Source organism: Hesperophylax consimilis, chromosome 30, assembly GCF_061612785.1.
Source record: "Hesperophylax consimilis isolate HC1 chromosome 30, BYU_Hcon_1.0, whole genome shotgun sequence".
Taxonomy (NCBI): domain Eukaryota; kingdom Metazoa; phylum Arthropoda; class Insecta; order Trichoptera; family Limnephilidae; genus Hesperophylax; species Hesperophylax consimilis.
Genome location: NC_142865.1, coordinates 6818001 through 6839615, shown reverse-complemented (window position 1 = coordinate 6839615; position 21615 = coordinate 6818001). Strand labels below are relative to the sequence as shown.

General features: G+C 36.0%; 2 protein-coding genes across 2 annotated transcripts; one reads left to right on the top strand and one right to left on the bottom strand.

Annotated features, from left to right (window-relative positions):
• Positions 1-684: 684 nt before the first annotated feature.
• Positions 685-6560, bottom strand: LOC149409575 (uncharacterized). The gene is made up of 6 exons (XM_089649613.1): positions 6420-6560; positions 5465-5570; positions 5069-5187; positions 4043-4197; positions 1936-2083; positions 685-1323 (listed from the first exon to the last, which is right to left on the bottom strand). Exons 1-6 carry the CDS (start codon positions 6484-6486, stop codon positions 1166-1168), a joined length of 753 nt encoding a protein of 250 aa, XP_089505739.1. The 5' UTR covers positions 6487-6560; the 3' UTR covers positions 685-1165.
• A 1683-nt stretch (positions 6561-8243) lies between these two features.
• Positions 8244-19827, top strand: LOC149409574 (uncharacterized). Its single transcript, XM_089649448.1, has 9 exons — positions 8244-8811; positions 10094-10332; positions 11008-11184; positions 12754-12811; positions 13137-13361; positions 15744-15902; positions 17597-17747; positions 18201-18372; positions 19228-19827. Exons 1-9 carry the CDS (start codon positions 8244-8246, stop codon positions 19825-19827), a joined length of 2349 nt encoding a protein of 782 aa, XP_089505574.1.
• The last annotated feature ends 1788 nt before the right edge of the window (positions 19828-21615 follow it).

Genomic DNA, 21615 nt, shown 5'->3' with positions numbered 1-21615 from the left:
CGCTATTGATGTCCCGCTTTAGTTCGCTATGCGGGAAGATGAGAAATCCATACGTCCGCAGTGTATTTTGATTTAGACCATCGATACCAACGACCGCATAGCTGTGTGTGTGCTAGCCGCCAGCCAGTCGGTCGCGGACCGTCGTTAGATGTGGACCCCTCGCACGTATTTTTAGCATCTGCCGATGGTTTTTTCATGTTTTCAGCAATTAAGTTACAATTATTATCACTTTTCATATAAAATACAATAAACATAAGCAATTAGCTATGAATATTCATATTTTTCCGATATTAAATCACTTATTTTTAGATGTGTATTGACTACACAGCACCGGAACGCGTGGATTTTTTTAGCACAGTAAGGGAAAGGTTAATAATAATACGGATTTTCTAAATTTATCGACATTTCCAAATCTATAAGTAAAATTATGCAGTCCATCTATAGGTGTGTAAACCTGATAGATTTTGATTTTAATTGAAAAAGGTAGTATTTTGTTTTGTATCTCTTGTCAGTACATATAATTTTATTTATTAGGCGAAAATTTCAAGGCTGTCATACTAACAAACCATCCCGCCATTTTCCGCAGGGGTAGGCAGAGACACACTTCTTGCCTCATTCACATTAATACATCGTCTCATACATACTCTACTATTATACTGACTCTTGACATGGCCCGACTTATATCTTTCACCGGAAGATACTCCGAGGAACTAGCATCATTGAACTCTTCGACACCGGTTCATAATCGGGAATCATGCAAAACGTGTGCCCTACATTTGTACACTGTTGACGTTTGTCACATGAGAACCGGTAGTTTCTACGACTCGTTCTTAAGTTCAACAGCTCAACTGTGGAACAATTTGCCAGCCTCTGTGTTTCTTCCCTCCTACAACATGTTGACTTATTCCTCTCCTCGAAAAGACCCTCCACACATCATCCCCAAAGATTTTCCTCAAGAGAATCAGAGAAAGATAAATTGACTCTTGTGAGAAAATCTTATACATAGCGAGCTGGGATGTGAGAGAGAGAGAGAGAGAGAGATAAAGCTAATACATGGGCTTTTATACTACCATAATATATTTGTCTCGCTCTATACTGAAGAGGTCAAACACCTGACTTTATTGTTTCTCACTGGTGATGGACGATGGAGATGAATTAATGACTATCAGTGATGTTTCCTCAATGATCCAGGGTATCCAAATCCTTTTCCACAAAGCTTGCAATTGTAGAGTTTGAGTCCGGTATGGAGTCCGTAGTGTTCCCTCAGACTTCTTGATTTGGCAAATTTCTTATCACATATCTCACACTGGAATGGCTTATATTCTAAAAACAGACAAACGCAGACCGGTTGTATTCTAAAAACAGACAACGCAGACAGCCCTTCCAGGCAATAAATAAATATTATTATTTTTTTTAATAGTCATTGTTTATGTGATTTCTGCACAAGAGTCCCAACGGTCTAGCGCTTGTGAGACTATGACATCCCCAATAGGGGTATGATGTGAGGCTGAAGGTAATGGGGAGAGGAAGGAGATGGGAAGAGGAAGGTGGGGAAGTACCTGGCTATTATCTGGTCTGAATGGTAGTCTTTCACCAGGACGATAATGAGAGCATCTTCCGCTCTGGAACGTTCAACATATGCGAACATATTTGGTGACCTGACTTGAATAGCCAGATACTTCCCAACCTTCTCTTGAGTTTCACAATATACCCCAATCGGGAATTTCATCGACCCAATGGTTTTGATCAGTTGGTACTCTTGTGCAGTATTCATATTTTAAAAATAATAGTAAATTAATATTATAAATTCAGTTTGCATATAAAGGTCAGACAAGCTGCAGAAAATTTTACAGTCCAATGTAAGGTTAGGTAAGATTAAGATAGGTAAGGTTAGGTTATGTTAGGTTAAGTTTATTAATTAAGAATTAATCGAACCTGCATGCGTTTTGATGTGTTGTGTTAATTCCACGAGCTGTGGAAAGGAATCGTCGCACACTTCACACGGGTAAGGATTTAGACCGCTGTGGACTACCTTTTTATGGCGTAACAGAGACTTGCTGTGTGTAAAACCCTCTTCGCAAACCTAGAAAAAAAATTCACTTTCATACATGGACTAAATTAGACTAGACACGGCATATTCATTTAAAAATAACCCCAACACAATTTTGGTTTGGTTCACGTGCACATTTATGAAAAGGCCCACGCATTGTGTCGCAATGCGAAATGGGCACTGTGCATTGCATTTTACCTTTTGTTGGTCTAGAGGTCTAGAGTAAGCTACTTTGCTTCTCAGCTATGATGGGCAAGTTCATTTTTCCAATCACAAAAATAACCCAGTTCCAAATATTTAAATTTGAATTATGTCCATATTACAACACCTCTGACAACAAATTCTCTGTGGTTTCTCTTACGAGTTTGAACGCTTGTACAAGGATTTTAAACAGAGTTGGGTTGTTAAGTTCATCTCCATATTTGTGACGTACGCTACGTGGCGTTATTTTTAAAATGAATTTAACTAGACAGGGCTAATCTAGTATAATACATCACTGCTTTCATAGCTGGAGCACAGTTAAAATCATAGACAATACAATAGAACAGACTTGCCCTAACGAAAAATCTGGGTATCATTTCGACCAACTAGAGGCAAATACAAGACAATTTTTTTGACACCAGGAGAGTTCGATAATGCTTTGAATAAACTACAACATCATTTGTACGCTGACTGCCGAAGAGTCCACATTGAAATAACCGTACCCTGCGCATAAAAGTAATGTTCGCTAAAGTAAGGTAACTGTAAAATATGGTCCATTAAGGCGATGCACTATGTCGTGTAATATTTTAAATCGAGCCGCTATCAATAACACCCCTTACGTAGATGGTGATAAGGTTTAAATTCCTGCTTAACACCATCCGCCTGTTTTGATTTATGCAAGAAAAAAACATGGCCAAAAAGTGCCTTTTATTTTATTTTGTAGATGTTCAGGCATAAATATTTAATTTTTTTCAGATCATTTTATAAATAACTTAATTTGCCACATTATACAATAAAACCATAATCGAAAATGGGTTCGTAAGTAGGAGATTTTGAACTTTAAAGCAGTTTTCATAGGCCTTATACATTCTTTTTTTCTAGGCTTATAAAAAGACTTATCTAAAAAATACTCGATTATTTCAAAGGCCAAGATGTATTCTACTCGCAGTAATTAATTAAAGCATCTGAAACATTTCTAGGCGAACAAATTATCAAACCAAAAACACATGATTTTGCATTACTACGTAGTGCATCGCCTTAAGGGACTTTTCTTTGCAGTGTCCGAATGTTCATTTTTAACCGAACCATCCACAAATAGTGAATTATAACGCATTCGTAAAGTATCTAACTAAATAATTTAACAAAACATTCAACGTCGGAAACAGGATTTCGGATTTGTGGTTAAGTTTTTTACGCAGCAAACAATTTGAGCGCCATTGTAAAAAGGACTAATTTTTTGTAAGCAGATTTTATTTTTGAACACCGGATACTGAAAGGACATTGCGAGTTGCCTTAACTCGATATATCTTCGAAAATAATTACAATATTTTAATAAAAATTTCTACATAGTAACTCTGCATACCCAAACTATAAAAGTACTTAACGATAATCGAATATTATTTGAAATACAACTGAATTAACCTTGTAATATGTTTATAACGATCCGCTTATCGGTATTTGCCCATACCCGCTTTCTTTAAATACGCCCGACATCTCTCGCTCGCTTGCACATAGGAGTTGAGTGGGTGCGGATGGAGAAAGAGATTCGAATCGATTCTCATTCCAGGACTTGCATTACGATTCCATAATTATGTATATATAGTTGGGACCTTTACAAAGAGATTGGTATATAATATTCATGTAAAAACATTGAATAATTCCGTCTTTTCTGACATTGAAATGAGGCCGGCGCAAAAGGTAGAACTACCCTTCCTGGCCTTAAGCATCAATCGATCGAACGGGTAGAACTACCTTTCCCGGCCAAAGTGTGTTAATAAGAAAAATACTTACTAAACATTTATAGGGTTTTTCTCCGTTGTGGACTTGTATGTGCTTGTCCAAATCTGACTTGGTGTAGAACTGCTTGGCGCACAGGTGACAAGGATGGGGCAGTTTGTGCGTGTGGCTGAGGATGTGTCTCTTAAGGAGATGGGCATCGAAAAATGCTGAATGAAAAACAAATGTAATTAGAAACTCCGGTTAATGTTAAAACTAACCATAAAGGCATTTCGCTGTAGGGCTGGCCTTATTTATGGAAGTGAGGCATGGAACTGGCAGATGAAAGATGAAAGTAGACTGAATGCTGTAGAAATGAGATACCTGAGGCGTATTTGTGATAAAACCATGTATGATTGTGTGAGAAATGTGGAGATCCGCAAAGAGCGTAAGGCTGATGTAAGCGTAATGAGTAAGATTATGAAAGGGACGCTTAAATGGTTTGGACATGTAGACCGAATGAGCGAAGAAAGGAGTGTAAGGAGATATATATCACGCAAATGTGAATGGTAGCAGAAGTCGGGGACGCCCGAGGAAGACATAACACGATCAAGTGAATCAGATACTTGAGTCGGGCCGTGTCAAGAGTCAGAATAATAGAATAGTATGTATGAGACGATGTATGAATGTGAATGAGGCAAGAAGTGTGTGCCAAGACCGAGTTTTTTTGGCAGTCCATCCTCTCTGCCTACCCCTGTGGAGAAACGGTGTGATGGTTAGTTAGTTAGTTAGGTCATTTCTGTTAGTCCTCTGTGTAATCTAGCAACGTCAAATTTCAAAGTTAATTTTCAAGTTCTGTTATTATATCAGTTCTGTGAAGCAATTTTTCTATAATGATATAATAACAGAACTAGGATAGAATTTGAAAACTAACTTCTAAATTTGATGAATTGTCAAATTTTCTGAAAAAACTTATCCTCAGTTTTGTTCTATCGAAAGATTGATAACAGTGTTTGTTTTAATTTTTGCGTACTTGATTGAGAGAGTACTTATTGAGAGTTTAGAGTAATTATTTGTTATGATTTTTTTTTAAATACATACCATTTTCGCATAGAGTACATTTATACGGTCTCTCATTGGTATGGCTTCGAATGTGTCGAATAATCTGAGATCTGAAGGAGAACGTCTTGGTGCAAACATCGCAGGAAAACTCAGATAACCTTAAAATGCAAATGTTAAATTAAAATTGTTTTTTCTGATACTACGTAAGATAAATACTAATGTGTGAGTGCCCCAGTGGAAGCAACCCAAGGCAGACTAAGAAAGAGGTGGATGGACTGAGTGGAAGAAGATTCGAGCAAGACGGGAAGAACGGAGAACTGAAGGTGAATGCCAAGGGTTCGCAGCTAATGGAGAGCATTTGTGGAGAAGGTCAAATCCCACCCTTGGATGTACTGATTGTTCCCACTATAAGCAATAAGACTTGGACAAACTTACTCTTTTGATATATTCGATTTGGGTCTGCCAACAGGTCGCTTCGGTTCAGTTTCATTTTTAATTTTAAAAAGTTTTGGTCGGCCTGGTTTTCTTTTAAAAGGTTTGTCTGGAATCAAAATATAGCACAATGCAAAGTATGCAAATATTTACCTAACCGCCGCATTTTTAATAGACACAGATCATGTAAATTATCAATGCCCAAATAAGAAATTACACTTCCTTTCATTTTATTTGGAGAAATGGTAAAAGTAGGTTATTTAAATAATTTGTCCAAATTTAGATTGAAACGAAACCTTTCGCCGTCGTCACAACATAGGTACTAAAAAATCGAAAGCGACTGCACAAGATCTTTTCACAAGGGATTTTTAGAAGTAATTAAAAAAAAAATTGTTTGACTAAGGATTGAACCTCAGGATTGAACCCCAGGGACTGAAGTCAAGCGCGCTAAAAACAGAGCCAAATCCCAATTAGGTGGGACCGACAATTGTGTAGTACTGCTGTAATATCATCCAATTTCTGAGAATTCCGTATATGTTTGTGTGTGTATGCGTGATTGCAACCAAAATTTGACAGAATGCATTGTCATCGATGAGTCCATCTAACGAGTTTCCGCTCGATCGAATGTCGGGAAGTGGGTTAATTTCCACTTCATTCATAGATTCATTTAAGAAAACAAAAGATAAATTCAAATAGATGGAAGTATTTAAAAATGGAACTAAATATTTGTTTCTTGTGGTAATTAAGTATCCATTCATATTTCATAATCTGCGCCTAGAAAGAGCGGCGGTTAGGTACCTTTTTGTAGATAAAAAAAATGTAATTTTAAAGTTTATTAAACTGAGTCTTATTTTATTTGATACATTTGAGAAATGTGTAACACCCCATTATTTTCCTGTTCTTTTATTTATAACAAAAAAAACAAATAGTCATTGTATTAAGGTAACAGACAACTTACCATCGGTGTGTAAGAATGGATTCTTTGAAAAAATGGTTTCTTCTATTGTTTTTTCTAATACTTCCATTATAAACTATAATGCTAGATTAAAACCAAATATCATTAAACCTACTATAAAGATGAAATAATAACTCAATAATATGTTAAAAGGTAACTGACTACCAGATATATTATAATTAATATGTTCGCCAAACGAAAGGATTAAATTTAAAGTTCGTAAACTTTCGAATGTTTTGTTTTGACGTTTGACACATTTGACATTTGATATGAGATAACCATAGAAGAAATTTTATAATTATTATTTTATTATAGCAACATTTATAATCTCTCATGAATCTCTCTATGGATTCATACGTCAAAAATTGTTGTTTATAAAACATTGGAACTCAAACTCTTTTAGATTTTGTAATACTTCCAGCAATGCCAGGTATTTGAAACTTTTTTTGGTAATTTTTGGATAGGGCCTGACACGCTTATTACGAATATTTTTTAGAAAAAAACTTTATATTCGCCTTAATTACTATAAAAGAAAACTTTTTGCATTTCGGGCGGCGGAAAATTATGAATTTAAATTTTCAATTGCGTTAACCAAAATTCACTTCGCGAATCGATGCGGCGGCAATCAGCTGCCATTAGGTACGTCACTGTTATGTTGGTATCCCTGATACATTGATTTGTATCACAAACCATGTTACACAAACCTAGCGTAGCCGGTAAACTAGTTGAAAACTGGGATGTTTTTCTTGCCTTGACGCGAGCAGGCGTTATTAAGGGGCACTTTCCTTTGTATCACAAACCATATTACACAAACCTCGGCATCCCACGAAGATAGCAACGGTCGTATTTAGCTCTTGTTAATGCATCAGTGATACCAACATAACAGTGCGTTCCTAATGGCGGCGCGTTGTCGCCACATCGATTCGCGAAGTGAATTTTGGTTTTATGCAATTGAAAATCAAAATGCATAATTTTCCGCCGCCCGAAATGCAAAAAGTTTTCTTTTATAGTAATTAAGGCGAATATAAAGTTTTTTTCTAAAAATTATTCGTAATAAGCGTGTCAGGCCCTATCCAAAATTTACCCTTTTTTTAATCTTACACAAATAAACTACTTGAAACATTGTGCTATTTTTACTTCCTATCTTACTAACATCGCTGTTATTATTTTGAAAATGAAATATTCAAAACATAACCTATCGCTATGTTGTTCTTTGGGTAATTATTTACCTACGACTACCGTTTGAGAAAATATTCCGTACATGTTAGGTTAGGTTGGATTAGGTAGAATTAAATCACAAACCAGTCTATACAAACCTAGCGTAGCCCACAAACTACTTGAAAACTGGTATATAACTCTAAAGGGGACGCGAGCAGGCGTTATTAAAGGGGCAATTTTTTGTAGTAGTAAAAACGGTAGTCGTAGGTAAATATTTACCGTTCTTTGAATTGTGTAATATATTCTAGCGATAGAAGTCACTCAAATTATAAAAGCTAGATGCTTTTTGGTTTTTGTCTTAACTATTTCTGCCAAAGCTTTTATTTTTGTAAGTGAGACAAATTTTCCTAGGTTACAAATTACACCCTTCAATTTGTTTTCTACTATCTTGGTATACTTTTCAATATCATCAAATCTATGCTCTGTCATTTAGTGTGTAAACTGTTCGCTAATGTCATTAGTGATTCAAACATCGGTTATTTCATGCGTGTGGGTGTTCGGCCCATAGTTGTTGCGTGGGATCGTAGTAATTTTATAATGTTAACTCCTTTTGTTACAGGCAGATGCTGTTATTTTCTTTTGGCTAAGAAACGCAAATACTAAATCATAATGCCTAGATTATGCTCTGAAAAAGAATCAGATTTCAGAGAAAAATGCACCATAGAAAGAGTAGTTAGTGAAGATTTGAAAATTGAAAACACTACTAAATCTAACAGAGATAATGACGACTTTGAGCCATTTGAGATGGAAGTTACTTGCGAAGATGAAGAAGGGCAAGGGCACGGTCAAGATGGAAATGAATTTCACAAAAAGAAAAAATTGCAAATGCTTAACAAAATTTACATCAAATCTGAATCAAGTAGTGAAGATGATGTTCCATTATCAAATTTCAAAAATGGAAAAAGTGTTGCCGTTTCAGAATTCGACAATAATTCAAAAAGTGGCAACATTGAAGTACTTGATATAGAATTATTACAAAATTTAAAAGTGGACAAAAAATTGAAGAGGTCTGGACTATCAAGGCACGACAGGAGGGAAAGACGTAAATTGAAAAGAGAGCAAAAATTAAGGAAGATTTTGAGAAATTCGGAGTTGACAGTTTTGATGACGAAACAAAGAAAGAATAAAAAGAAATCGTATGAATATAAAAATGGCAAAAAGGTGTTTTGCAAATCAGGTAAGAATTTTTTTTAAATTTTCTAGCTCAACTATTTTTTATAGTGTCGCAGAAAGACTTGACACAAATAACTTGCTTTAAACTTATTATTTGACTTTAGAAATTAAAATTCCATTGAAATTGAAAAAAGATATTTTTAAATACGTCTTTTTGAAATTCAGTTTTTTTTCATGATTAAATTAATTAACGAATTAAATGGAATCTTGGAAGTTGAAATTAACCCAAATGATCTGCAAAAGGGTAAGTATATAGCATATGTTCCAAGCTGTTTATTAATACCTCCATAATTGAGAATAACTCCTGTTTATGAGGGGATATATACACGTTGTTTGGGGCAACAAAGTCATTTTGCAAGATACCATACGGGAGAACAGATGTTTTCATGGCTTGACAAGAGGAATGGCGCTATTGAATGAAATTTCTAAAACAGTAGATACATTTTTGAGGATGGTAATGTGAAACGAATGAAAGAGGTGTGTGTAGTATCACAGTGTTGAAGTGAAGTTGAAGAGATGACTCCTGACCGATGCTGTTGGTGTACATGATCGGTGGCGAATTCCCCAGGCCGAAGCACGACACCGCGTTGGTGAATGTAGTTGACGGCGAATCATCCAGATGGTCAACACCGTAGAAGCGGATATGGACGGTGGTGGGGTGGTTGCGACGATGATGTCGGTAGCTTGCGGTGGAGACCGGACCTGTAAATTGGTGGTGAAAACCATGGGTCTTCCAGTGTGAAGAGAGCCAAAGGTGTGGTGGACCTAGTCAGCAGATGATGCAATCGTGAATGGGCTCTCAGCGCGGTGGCGTAGGCCAGGGAAGATGTCGCAAGGCCTAGGTGCAGCTGTAAATTACCGTGGAGTCAGTCGCTGATTGTAGCCTCACTTCTAGGCGGACACGCAAGGCACAGTTTTGTCACCCCTCGCAGTTAGTGATGAATGCTTGTATGGAACTGACTTGCCCTGGACATAGCGCGGCTTTTATATAGGACACACGCGTCTTGTAGAGCCGAGAACATTCCGGCAGTAGCGAATAGATACATGGCGCCTTCGTTTTATTCCAGTAGGTACGATATGTACAGAAGAGCTCGTAAGTTCTAGATTGCGCCATGCATTATTCTCGTGGAATGCCGTTACACATTTAATCTCTCTTTAAATAAAAATTTGAATGTTAAAATAAGAAATATTGTTGGATGATTAATCTGTCATACAATAATTTAAATTAAAAATTATTTACAAATTATATTTGGTTTAAAAATAACTGTATTTTTTTTATTTTTCAGATTCTGAGAGTTCAGATTTTGAAAAATATATTTACTTTGATGAGAGTAAGACAAAAAGAAAAGTGAAACTAAACCCAGAACTTTCAATTGAAGATTTAGAAGAACAGATCAAAGATATTAAATTAGAAAATATTTGCCTCATGAAAGAACGTTCTAGAATAGACGAAATCAAATTAAAAGAGAGGTTAAAATTGCGAGTTGAAATCAAAAGACTGAAAGCTGAAATTATGGACTTACAGGTAAACAAACTTATTTTGTTAGATGTTTACTGTGATGTGCTTAACAATTCTCCACACTAGCATTCAAATGCTTGTAAAAGTTCTGCAAAATCTATAATTCAATCAAGATCTAAGCAGTACATGGTGTCTGTTAACTAGTGGGAAACTGGTGAATCTACTTCTCTGATCTGAGAATTTCGATAAAAAAAAATTAGCTTCAGTTTCTCTTTTGTACCACTAGCGTTCGGACACCTGCTATTATAATGCTGGGTTCCCATCATCAAATGTGATGTATGGAGTATTGTAGCGGGTGAAGTTCGTTCACAATAATGATACTCTTGGTAATCTATGTACTGGTATTTATTGGGGAGCTGCTTGTAACAAAAGAGACACGATCCTAGTATGCATCACCTTTTATAGCATCCTGCAATCATGCTATCTCGCTTGCACTTACACTCATTCATACAGACACTATGATTCTATGATCTATTTCATTTATATTCAATTTTATTGGATCAATTGCAACCTAGCAACCTGTGATCAGTTGCGCGGCAGAAATGGTACTAAAGATACTTCCCGTCTCCAGGTGACAAAGGTTATGGGACGGGAAGGTAGGAAGTAAACTATTAGAGTTAACAATCGACTATATACCCGAACATTTGCAGTTACCTCAATTATTATTACATTGGTTTACAGTTGGAAGGATACCTGAAAAACCAATTGATTCCTGAAATTGGTAGCACTGCAGGCCTTATTGAAGTTTTAAAGAAACATTTGGAAGAAGTTGATTATTCTAAAACACCTTTAGAAAGTAACAAAGACTTGTATCGAAGACTAGAAGAATTTGCTTTCACTGAACCTGCTTTTTGGAAGGTAAGTGCCTAATGATGCCTTTGATATTTATATTCTCGAATACACAACATTATACCTAAAGTAAGCAGTCAAATGATACTGTTTTGATTAATGTATTTTTGATAAATATCAACTCTGATGGTGCCGCTGCGGCAACATAAACAATAGGTATACATTTATTGTTAAAAAAATAAAAGCATCCATTTACAGGTATACACTTGATTCTATTCAGTTGTATACTGTACCCACTTACGATTGGTTGTGCTTTTTGCTCTGTTTTTCATACATAATAATAACTACGCATTCATTTTATTTGAATATCTTCTACTTGGCAATAAATATTCTCACTCCATCAGAGACCAGGCTCAATGGAAAACTCCACATTTTAAGAAAAGGTCCCAAGCGAGATTGTGTGGTCTGCTCGAAAGGAGCAGTAAAAGGTGGTAGAAGGGGAACCAATTAGGACATGTGTCACAGTACTGGTTTTCCGTCTTTAGAATCTTGGAGAAGGTGGATGAGTTTATGTATTTAGAAAATATGTTTTCGAGAGATGGGAAGGCTGACAGAGATATTGAAAGAAGGGTAAATTCGGGTAACTCCATTGATAGAGGACTGAACGCAGTTGGTGCTAAAAACAAATTGTCCAAAGAAGTGAAGCTAGCAGTCCAGAATGGAGTGCTGGTACCTACCCTGATGTGTGTATGTTAAGTGAGGCATGGAACTGGCAGAGAAGGGATGAAAGTAGACTGAATGCTGTAGAAATGAAATACTTGAGGCGTATGTGCGGTAGAACCATGTATGATCGTGTGAGAAATGTGGAGATCCGCAAAGAATGCAAGGCTGATGTAAGCATTATGAGTAAGATTAAGAAAGGGACGCTTCGATGGTTTTGGTATGTAGAGCAAATGAGCGAAGAAAGAAGTGTAAGGAGAATATATAACGCAAATGTGAATGGTAACAGAAGTCAGGGATGCCCGAGGAAGACATGGCATGATAAAGTGAATTAGATACTTGAGTCGGGCCATGTCAAGAGTCAAAATAATAGGAGAGTTTGTATGAGACGATGTATGAATATGAATGAGGCAAAGAGTGTGTGCGAAGACTAAGTTGTTTGGCAGTCCGTCCTCTCTGCGTACCCGTGCGAAGAAAGGGCGTGATGAATAATTAGTTAAAAACTACTTGTATTTACTGCCATTATTAGCTAATATGATCAAAAACCATTATAAGATTCTATAGGTCAAAATACAGTGATGGGCTGGTAATGTGGAAAGGATGATAGGGCACCGAAAGTATTGACTAAATGGGTTCCTCAGTGGAAGAAATCCATAGGCAGACCGAGGAAGAGATGGATAGACTGCGTGGAAAAGGACTGGAGCAGGACGGGAAAGTCTGATGTTCTGAGGCAATGGCGAGACCACAGTCCGTGTAGAACATTTATAGCGGAGACCAAATTGCACCCCAGAACATTTAAACCTGCGATAATTGGCATCGTAGCTGCCATTCATATGATTATTGAAAATAATAACATGAACAAAAAAAATAGCACAATATAGTAGTATATTAACAATAAATTTTATGTTTTTTGTCTAGGACTTCAACGACACAGAATTCAACACAACTGAAATAAACCCAATGCCATTTTGGAAAGGCAATTTAGTTGACATCACTCCAGAATGTCGCGAATATTTTAAACCTGATCAAAACCTTATGAAATCATTATCAGATGCAATAAAAAATTATGCTGATACAAACTCCATGACAGATACTAACGATTTCTTGTATAAAAGCAGACCGAAAACAGGTATTTTTTATTATTATTTTATTTGTTTGTAAAAATGTCAATAATTGTTATGGTTGATGATAGCCTCACAGCTTTCGAAACGGTTTTTCAAAAAATTTAATTCAAAACGGGTCCCAAATGAAAGCCTTGTAGTACTCTTGACATGATCCATTATGGATTGTCTTATTTTCAGGTCCATTTAATTATGATTTTGATGATGATAAAGGCCTTCTGATGGCTGGTGATTATAAAGACAGTTTTGTAAATCCTCCATCAGATGAGAATTACTGCAATAGCGATTGGAATAAAATGGTCACTCAATCAAGAGAAGATGGGAAAAGAGATGCTACGAAAAATGAAAAGGAAGAAGTTATAAAATTGTACATTGAAGATAAAGCAATTATAATAAAAAACGAAGGTTAGTATAATATGCTTCTATTTTCATTCGTTTCAGTTTTGTTGCTGGCAACCCGGGCGTTTATTTTATTTTTTTTAATTATTATTACAAGGTGTTCTTTGCCTGCCTCACTAGGCAAAGTCTGTTCTGAGCAGAGGAGGTTCCTTGGTACATGCATTTGTGCATTGCACTGCTTGTCTTCAGTCTTCACATAACAACTTATCTGTGCCCCAGTCATCTATGTACGAAAGTACGCTCCATTTGAGTTATCTTCTATTACAAGACTCCCGCACAAGAGTAAGCGGGCCGTGCATATCCCGATATGCACAGAACCATGTTTTACTACTGAAACGGTATCGAGACAGCCCGACCTAGCTGAAACGGTGACATGAGAGAGACAGATAACACTCTTAACGTCAAATCATGTGTTAGAGCAGTGCTGATATATAACTCATCCTGTGCATTATCGAAGCGCCTTGACGGGGAGTGAATTTTACAACACTTTGATCATTCGTAATCCAATTCAGAATGTATTCGCTTAGAAATACTAATGTACAATGTTAGCGACCGTCACACACTCGTGCGCGGTGAATTAAAACGGTTTCGCTTTATTTTCAATGATAAATTGTGTATCCTTTACTCGCAAAATGATTTTGGGAACGCTGACATAGCAGTTTTATTTAATCAATTATTTTACAAATAATTTGCTCCACCTAAATTACACACTAGGTACATTTTAAAAGTGAAATGCTTTTTTTCAGTCACGGGTCGCCTCTGGTTCTAAGGCGGGTAATTTTTTTATTTAATAAATATTTAGATGATGCAGAACATTTTCTTTTGACTATCACATTAGGCTAATGCCCATGTTGTGGTAGTCATACATAAAACATTTCATCAATAAAATAAATAATAAAATAAAATGAATAAACTAATAATAGTTTATTCATTCTCATGAACCAGTCTCATGTAAGCGCCCTTGAGGTGATATCTCACAAAAGCGGCGCTATACAAATCATCCACAGACATATGAATATTAATAGACGAGAAGTTAAGGACGAGGGGTTAAAACAAGAGTTGCGGGACGCAGAGAGGAAAGCTGACTGTGATTCGTCAATAAATCAATCTGACAGTAAATAGGCATCTCGCATTATAATATCACCATTTAGTTCTTAAAAGTAAAATCTGCTTTTGAATGAATAGACATTTTTACATGGGAGCGCAAATTACTCGCCACGTTATGAACAAATTTGCGAAGTCCAAATTCGGCAAAATAAATTTCTTCTATTTTCAGAGTCGAATATTTCGTTTACGTATTTAGTTAAGATACTTTTATAAATTTTCATAATTTACTTCCCAGCAACCAACCAGCTTTGTGTTTCGCGTCCAGACGTATCTCGATGTGATAGTATATGTTTCTACAACTGATCCATATTATACGATGTGAATATGCTTAAAATAAAGTAAAATAATGCTTATATATGGAATGTAATACGACAATTGGGTTTATTCTCTTTTTCACATCTATTTTTACAAGTTTTCATAGCACAAGCCACCATTTTGCCGTGTTATTTCGTAAAATGAACCGATGATGCCTCGACCATAGTTCGCACAAGAATGATGACGTCACGTTTTCTAAATTCACTTGAGGCCATATGGGAGCACAGCCGGCTCCAATAGAACCGGTATGGGGAGTGGGGAATAATACGCTTTTAATCACTTAGGGCAGGTCTACTAATATTCATATGTCTATGAAATCATCCAATAAATAAATACCATAATATTATAACATCATTTTTTTATAAAATATTTTAATTTATAATATTGTTACAGTAATACATAGTAAATGGCATAAGAACAAATAGTGAAATATATGTTTTTCAGTATTTCTACACCAATGAAAAGAACTAGCTCTTGAGTTTGGTGTAGGAGTAAAAAGTAATATCATAACTTCTTCTTCTTCATATCATCTTCAGTCAGTTAACAGCATCGGGAGTCTTTTGGTTCAGCACCGATGTGCCTCCGAGAAAGTGACAAAGGGAACGTTTACAATTTGTTTTGTTGTTTGAATTTTTCCACTTTCACATAATTAAGAATCCTTGAGGCTCCATTTGTGCATCATGTATGCACAGCGACTGTGGCTGTAATGGATGCGGATAACATGAAATAAAATTCATAACGTTACTGCGGACAACATGGGCGTTATAGCGAGGAAACATGAGAACGGGTCGTTTCTAGTTCAACAGCTCGGCTGTCGAAGTATTTCTCTCCAGACCCATGTTCACCCCTTTCTTTCCTCAAAAACATCCCTAGAGATGACAGAGATGATAATTATTTTCCTCAGGGAATACTATTAACCCTGTAGACTAACTCCTACATATTTTATGATAATTGTGGTTTTTACAGAATCGGAATTCCCAATAAAACATGAATGTAAAGATGAATATGAGGATGATAATTGGCAAGCGGATGATTTCCATCAAGACGACTCTTGCAATGAACACATTGATGAAGATGGAACAATTCTAAAAGATGATATAAAAGATGACCAGGAAAATGATGCTGGTATGTAATTTAACAATCATAATTTCATTTTAATTATTTATTAGCTGGAAAGAGATAATTCAAAGTACTCATAAACGCAGCAGGCCCTAGACGAACTAGGCAACTTCTTCTTCTTTCGTATAGTGGGGGGTCAGAGGGGGACATCTAGGTCTGCGAGCCAGTCTAGGGCCTCAGGCGTAGCCATGTGGACCGCATCAATCCCGCCGGGAAATGAATGGAGCGGTCATTCGTTGACCACACGTTCGGTGGTCTGCACCGCACCACATTCACACATCGCCGACTCTTTAAGGCCCCATCTGTGCATCATGTGGGCACAGCGGCTATGGGAGCACCTTAACCTATTGATGGCGGACCAGATTTTGCGAGGCAATGAGAACCCAGGCTGACTCTCGGTGGGATCCTGTATGAGATGGACATTTCCCACTAGGCAACTATTTAATATGGACAGTGCATTCACTGAGGGAATTATCAGGACACTGCCACCTCAGGAGACACATGCAGCTGTTGGCAGTTGAAAACACCAATGGATGCAGGAATGTGATTAGGATGAAGAGACTCTAATTCACCTATGGTGCCAATGTCCCGCCCTGATGGGAACAAGGCTGAGCTATCCGGAAAGACACATTGTGGAACCAGGAAGAGCCAAATATCCACAATGACAATCAAAATCCAAATATGACAATCCTGGTGAACTATATTAACCCATTGGCCTCCGAATTGTTTGGCTAAAAAATTGGCCTTCACATCCGAATTAATTTTGTACTAAAAGTTTTAAGTGCAGTGTTGTACTAAATCTTACATAACTTTTAAACTAAACATGCAAACGAAACAATCTTTTTTAATTTACTTGTGCATTGAATCAAGGTATGTAAAAAATATATGCACTGTTTAAAAAAAATAATAATATGATTAAACGAGGATATGAAATTTTTTTTTTTTCAAAAACCATTTTTTTTTCTTCATTTTTTTATAATTGGATTAAGAAAAGTTGTACATTATTCATACTTATTACCATAATATATATTTTTTTGTCATTTGGGCTCTTGTTAGCCGCCCACCATGCGTTTTACGAACAAGCTTGTCAATTCCCGAACCACATGCCATTTTGAAAAAATTCAATGAAGCTGAAATATAACAAAATTTCAATCGTAAATATCAGGAAAAAAATGTACCAACGGAGTCCTGCCAATTACTACGAAATAAATGCTTAATTATCAACAGAGCGATTGGCATTTAAAATTTTTACACAGATGTCAATAATGTATCCCTTTTTCGTTTTTAAGCCGACAGACATCAGACCCTCAGTCGTTTGATTTTAAGACACATCGCCGTACACACGCCGGGACGGCGTCGTTTGAGGCCAATGGGTTAAAGGGACCGGGTTACTACCAAAAGAATGATGTGAAATAGGAGATAGTACAATGGGCCCATGGCCTATGTGCTCACAGGAACTAGTACACTGTCTTCATTTGTCAATCTTTTATTTATTTATTTTTTAAATTAAAGCTTTACTGGGCAACAATGGAAGACAGTCGACAACTAAAGAGATTTCTCTAATAAACTGCCTGCAGGGAAAGTAAATACTGGGAGGGAGAAAAACGGAGGGGAACGCCACATCGCTCCCAACCGTCTGGAGCCAGACGGACTCAAATAATTGTTATTGATAACAAAATTTCTTAATTATTTTTTTTCAGTTGGTCTGTGTCCAGAATGTGGATATGATTCATCGTGGACTGATTTTATTTCTCGGCATAAGAAAGCATACAAAGATGGTACCAAATTAACTCCATGCAATGTCTGCAATATGAAGTTTCTGAAGTCTGGACACTTTGATGGAAGACACAGGTAACATTTAAATCAATTTATTATTCAAAAAATTAATTCATATACAGGGTGTTAAAGGATGTACTTGACTTACTTTAACCAGTGATTCCTGACAATATTTGGAGCAAAAAATGTAAACAAAATTTTGGAATCCGGTCATATTTTTATTTTAAATGCTCATTGATAACAGAATGGAAGTGACACCTGAGGCATGTATGTGAAACCATGTATGGCTTTGCTAAAAATGTGGAGTTCCAGAAAGAATGCAAGACTGGTATAAGTGTCATGAATAAGATTAAGAAAGCGACATGGTTTGGGCATGTAAAGCGAATGAATGAAAAAAGGAGTGTAAGAAGAATATATTATGAATGGTTGAAGAATTTGAGGATGCCCGAGGAAGACCTGGCTCGATCTAGTGAATAAAAAAAAACATCATTAGACAAAAAAAAAAAATTAAACGATTATGTTCTTCAGATTGAAGCGCCCCCCGCCCAAGAAGTTCAGAAAGCAGTCCTTCATGTGTGAGGAGTGTGGAGCCTGTCTCACCTCCCTGTCTGGCCTATCCCAGCACCGGCTTGGGCATGCAGAAGCGCGCTTTAGCTGCCCACATTGTCCCTACAAATGCAGGCGCCGGGGATACCTCAAGGTACACTACTTGGACCTGTTTTAAAAACTTTTTATTTTTATATTAATCCCACATTATAAGGAAGATCACCAATGCGTTGGAGTCATTGGATGTCTATGCGTCGCAGGACCGTGAGGAGTTGAGGATGCTGGTTCATCAAGGCTAATGGAGTTGGAGTCACAATCCTCAGTAATGAGGCAACAACTAAAAAAGCCAACGTTTTCTCTGGTTGTGCTGTGTGTAGGAACACTTTATGCAATCGATGATCGGAAAAACTAAAGACATTTGAGGAAGGTCTATGTCCAAAGCTGGATGCCATAAAGCTTCTGATGAAAAAATTGAAAGATGGACATTGGTAATTTGAAGGACATAGCTTTTTTTTCTGCATATTGCTATATAGGAGAGTAAAAACAGGGAATCGTCTTATTTTTTATATTTACCCAACACAATTCTTACATGGCAGTGTCATCTTTTGGGATGCTGTCTGGATTATTTTTTTAAGTAAGGAGAGGAAGAAGTGAAACTGAATCTTGAAGAGTCCTATGTTTTGAAAATCATAGTGTGAATTTAAAGAAAAATGGTTTTCTGTAAACCTGCAGGATGACAGGCCTATGGGTTTCACCTATTAGATATGGTCACATCATCTTATAACTTCTTCTGCCATCTCCTTCATTTGTCAACCTTCACACTGTCTTAAAAATATCACAAAATAATTTATCGTGACTGGTTTGACCAAGCTTTGTGGGTTCAATTCCTCTGCTGGCTAAGTCCTCCATCATTGCACAAGCAACATTTTCCAATTATAATGTTGGTATTTGGAGATTTCCAAATCTGAAAATGTTTTTCTTTTTTGCTTAAGATTTTTTTTTTTTTCAGATACACATCGCAACACACGGCAAGAAACCTCATGACATTTCAAAAATGTCTTCAGAGTCAACAATTAACACAAATATCACTTGCGATTCGTGTAATCATATCGCCAACAGTGCCCAAGCGTTAAAAAAGCATAAAAATCTTGAACATGTGAAAAAATCATATTCGTGCAATGAATGTTCGTACGTGGCTTTAAAATCCAGTCGTTTGACACAACATTTAAAAACGCATTCCGGAGACCGTCCATTTCAATGCACGTTCTGCGATTATAAGTCTTCTTGTAAATCGTATCTAAAATCGCACATACGTTATCATACCGGACAAAAACCCCACAAGTGCGATATGTGTCCTTATCAGTGCGTCACCTCTACGCGTCTAAGTATCCACAAAAAGATACATTCGCGTGAACGGAATTACGCTTGTCCGATTTGTGAATACCGAACAACTACTAATTTTAATTTAAAGGTGCATCTAAGACGGCACGATAAGGAAAAAAAAGTTTGTAACATTTGTGGTTATTCTTGCGATAGTTTAAATAAATTGTCAGCACATATAAAAACTCATGATGGAGTTACCGTGTATGATGGAAATGAAATATGTTAGCAGAGTTGTAGATGCTTTCATTATGACCCTGTTGAAAGATCATCATTTAGAATCGAAATGTTGCTTGAAATGGACTTAGCCGTGTTTGGTAACCATATCTGAATAGCCAAGTACTTCCTCATCTTCTTTGATTCCCCACACCCTTCAGCCTATCAACATACTACAATTGGTGATGTCATATTTCCCCTAGCTCTCGATACTCGAGAGAAGTTGGTTCTCTTGTGTGGAACTCACAAAAAATAGTAATGTTTATATATTTCCATAGATGATATTAAATAAATTAATTTAATACCGATTATTATTAGTTTCTTAGGTATATCAATATGTATCTACTTTTAAATACACGAAAACTGCATAAATATATACTGGCTAATACAGTTTCTCTCAGTAATCCACCATTCAATACAACAACTAAATAACTCGTCGTTATTTTTACTAATTGGAATTGTCAAATTTCTGTTTTTTATAGTTTTCTATGTCGTTTTTAATGTTTTTTTCAGAGTTTTTTCATTAATCTCTTTCAGCCAGATTTTTATTCTTGATTTGTAATCATTCAAATTTTCTATTCGCTTCATATCATTTTCATAATATTTTATACATAATATTTTATAATAAGCCATTTTCTAAAACTTCCGGTAATTGTTTGTTTCGTTTTGGTTTCGTTTGTTTTCTTATTGTATCTTTTTAAAATGTCTGCTCAGAAGATTTTCATTTCTGAGCACAAACTGCTTCCTGCTTTATATTATGTTTTAGTTTTAATATTCTTGTTTTGTCCTGTCCTGCTGTTATTGTTATTCTAAGTTTTGTCATCACTTTGTATAAACAGTGTATTTGGTGTTATAATATTAGATCTGTATTGGGTAAGGCACACTGTAGGAATAATTTTGAAAACATGACCACTAATACTGAATTACCGTTTTTAAGTTTGTTATATTTAAGCGCACTTGAAGTGAAATGACACAAAACTGCGCTATTTAAATGCCATGTTATTATTATTATTATTATCAGGGGAAGGATGTAGTGGAGTTTCGTCGCAAGATAAATATAATTTCTTTGCCCGAATGTGGTTTTATGACCTGGAATATTGTTTATATCATTGAATTCTGTATTTTTGAATAGTTTCAATAGTATATTTTTTACCATATATTTGTTGTACATTTGGTACATCAAAACTATTGAAAATTTCAATCGAAGGCGTTCTTATGGGTACTTTCAGTATGGCCTTTATGATTCCTTTTTGAATTGTGTTCAGGTTATGTATATACTTAGGTACAGCAGATCCCCATCCTATAATTCCACATTCAATACGAGAATGACATAAAGCGTAATAGATTTTTTTCATGTCCGTTTTATTTAGCACATTTATTAGATTTTTAAAGAAATATGTATACATACATAGTTTTGTAAGTTTTTCTGTGAAACTTTTAAAATGTAGGTTCCATCTAAGATTTTCATCAATTACTACCCCGAGATATTTTATGCTTTGTGACTTTTCTATAGTTTGATATTGACATTGAACAATATGTCTATGGCTATATAGTTACTATATCTCCATCTATAGTTTGGCATTGACATTGAACAATATGTCTATGGCTATATAGTTACTATAGAGACATGTTAAAGGAGCTGAATATTTTGACGGTGAAGCAAACTGTGTATTTGAATGTACTTATTTTTATACATAAAATTTACTTAGGGATGATGTCTAAGGAACTGAAAAGAAAAATAAATTACAATAACGAGATACACGGACACGGGACGAGAAATTCTAAGCAAATTAGATTGCCA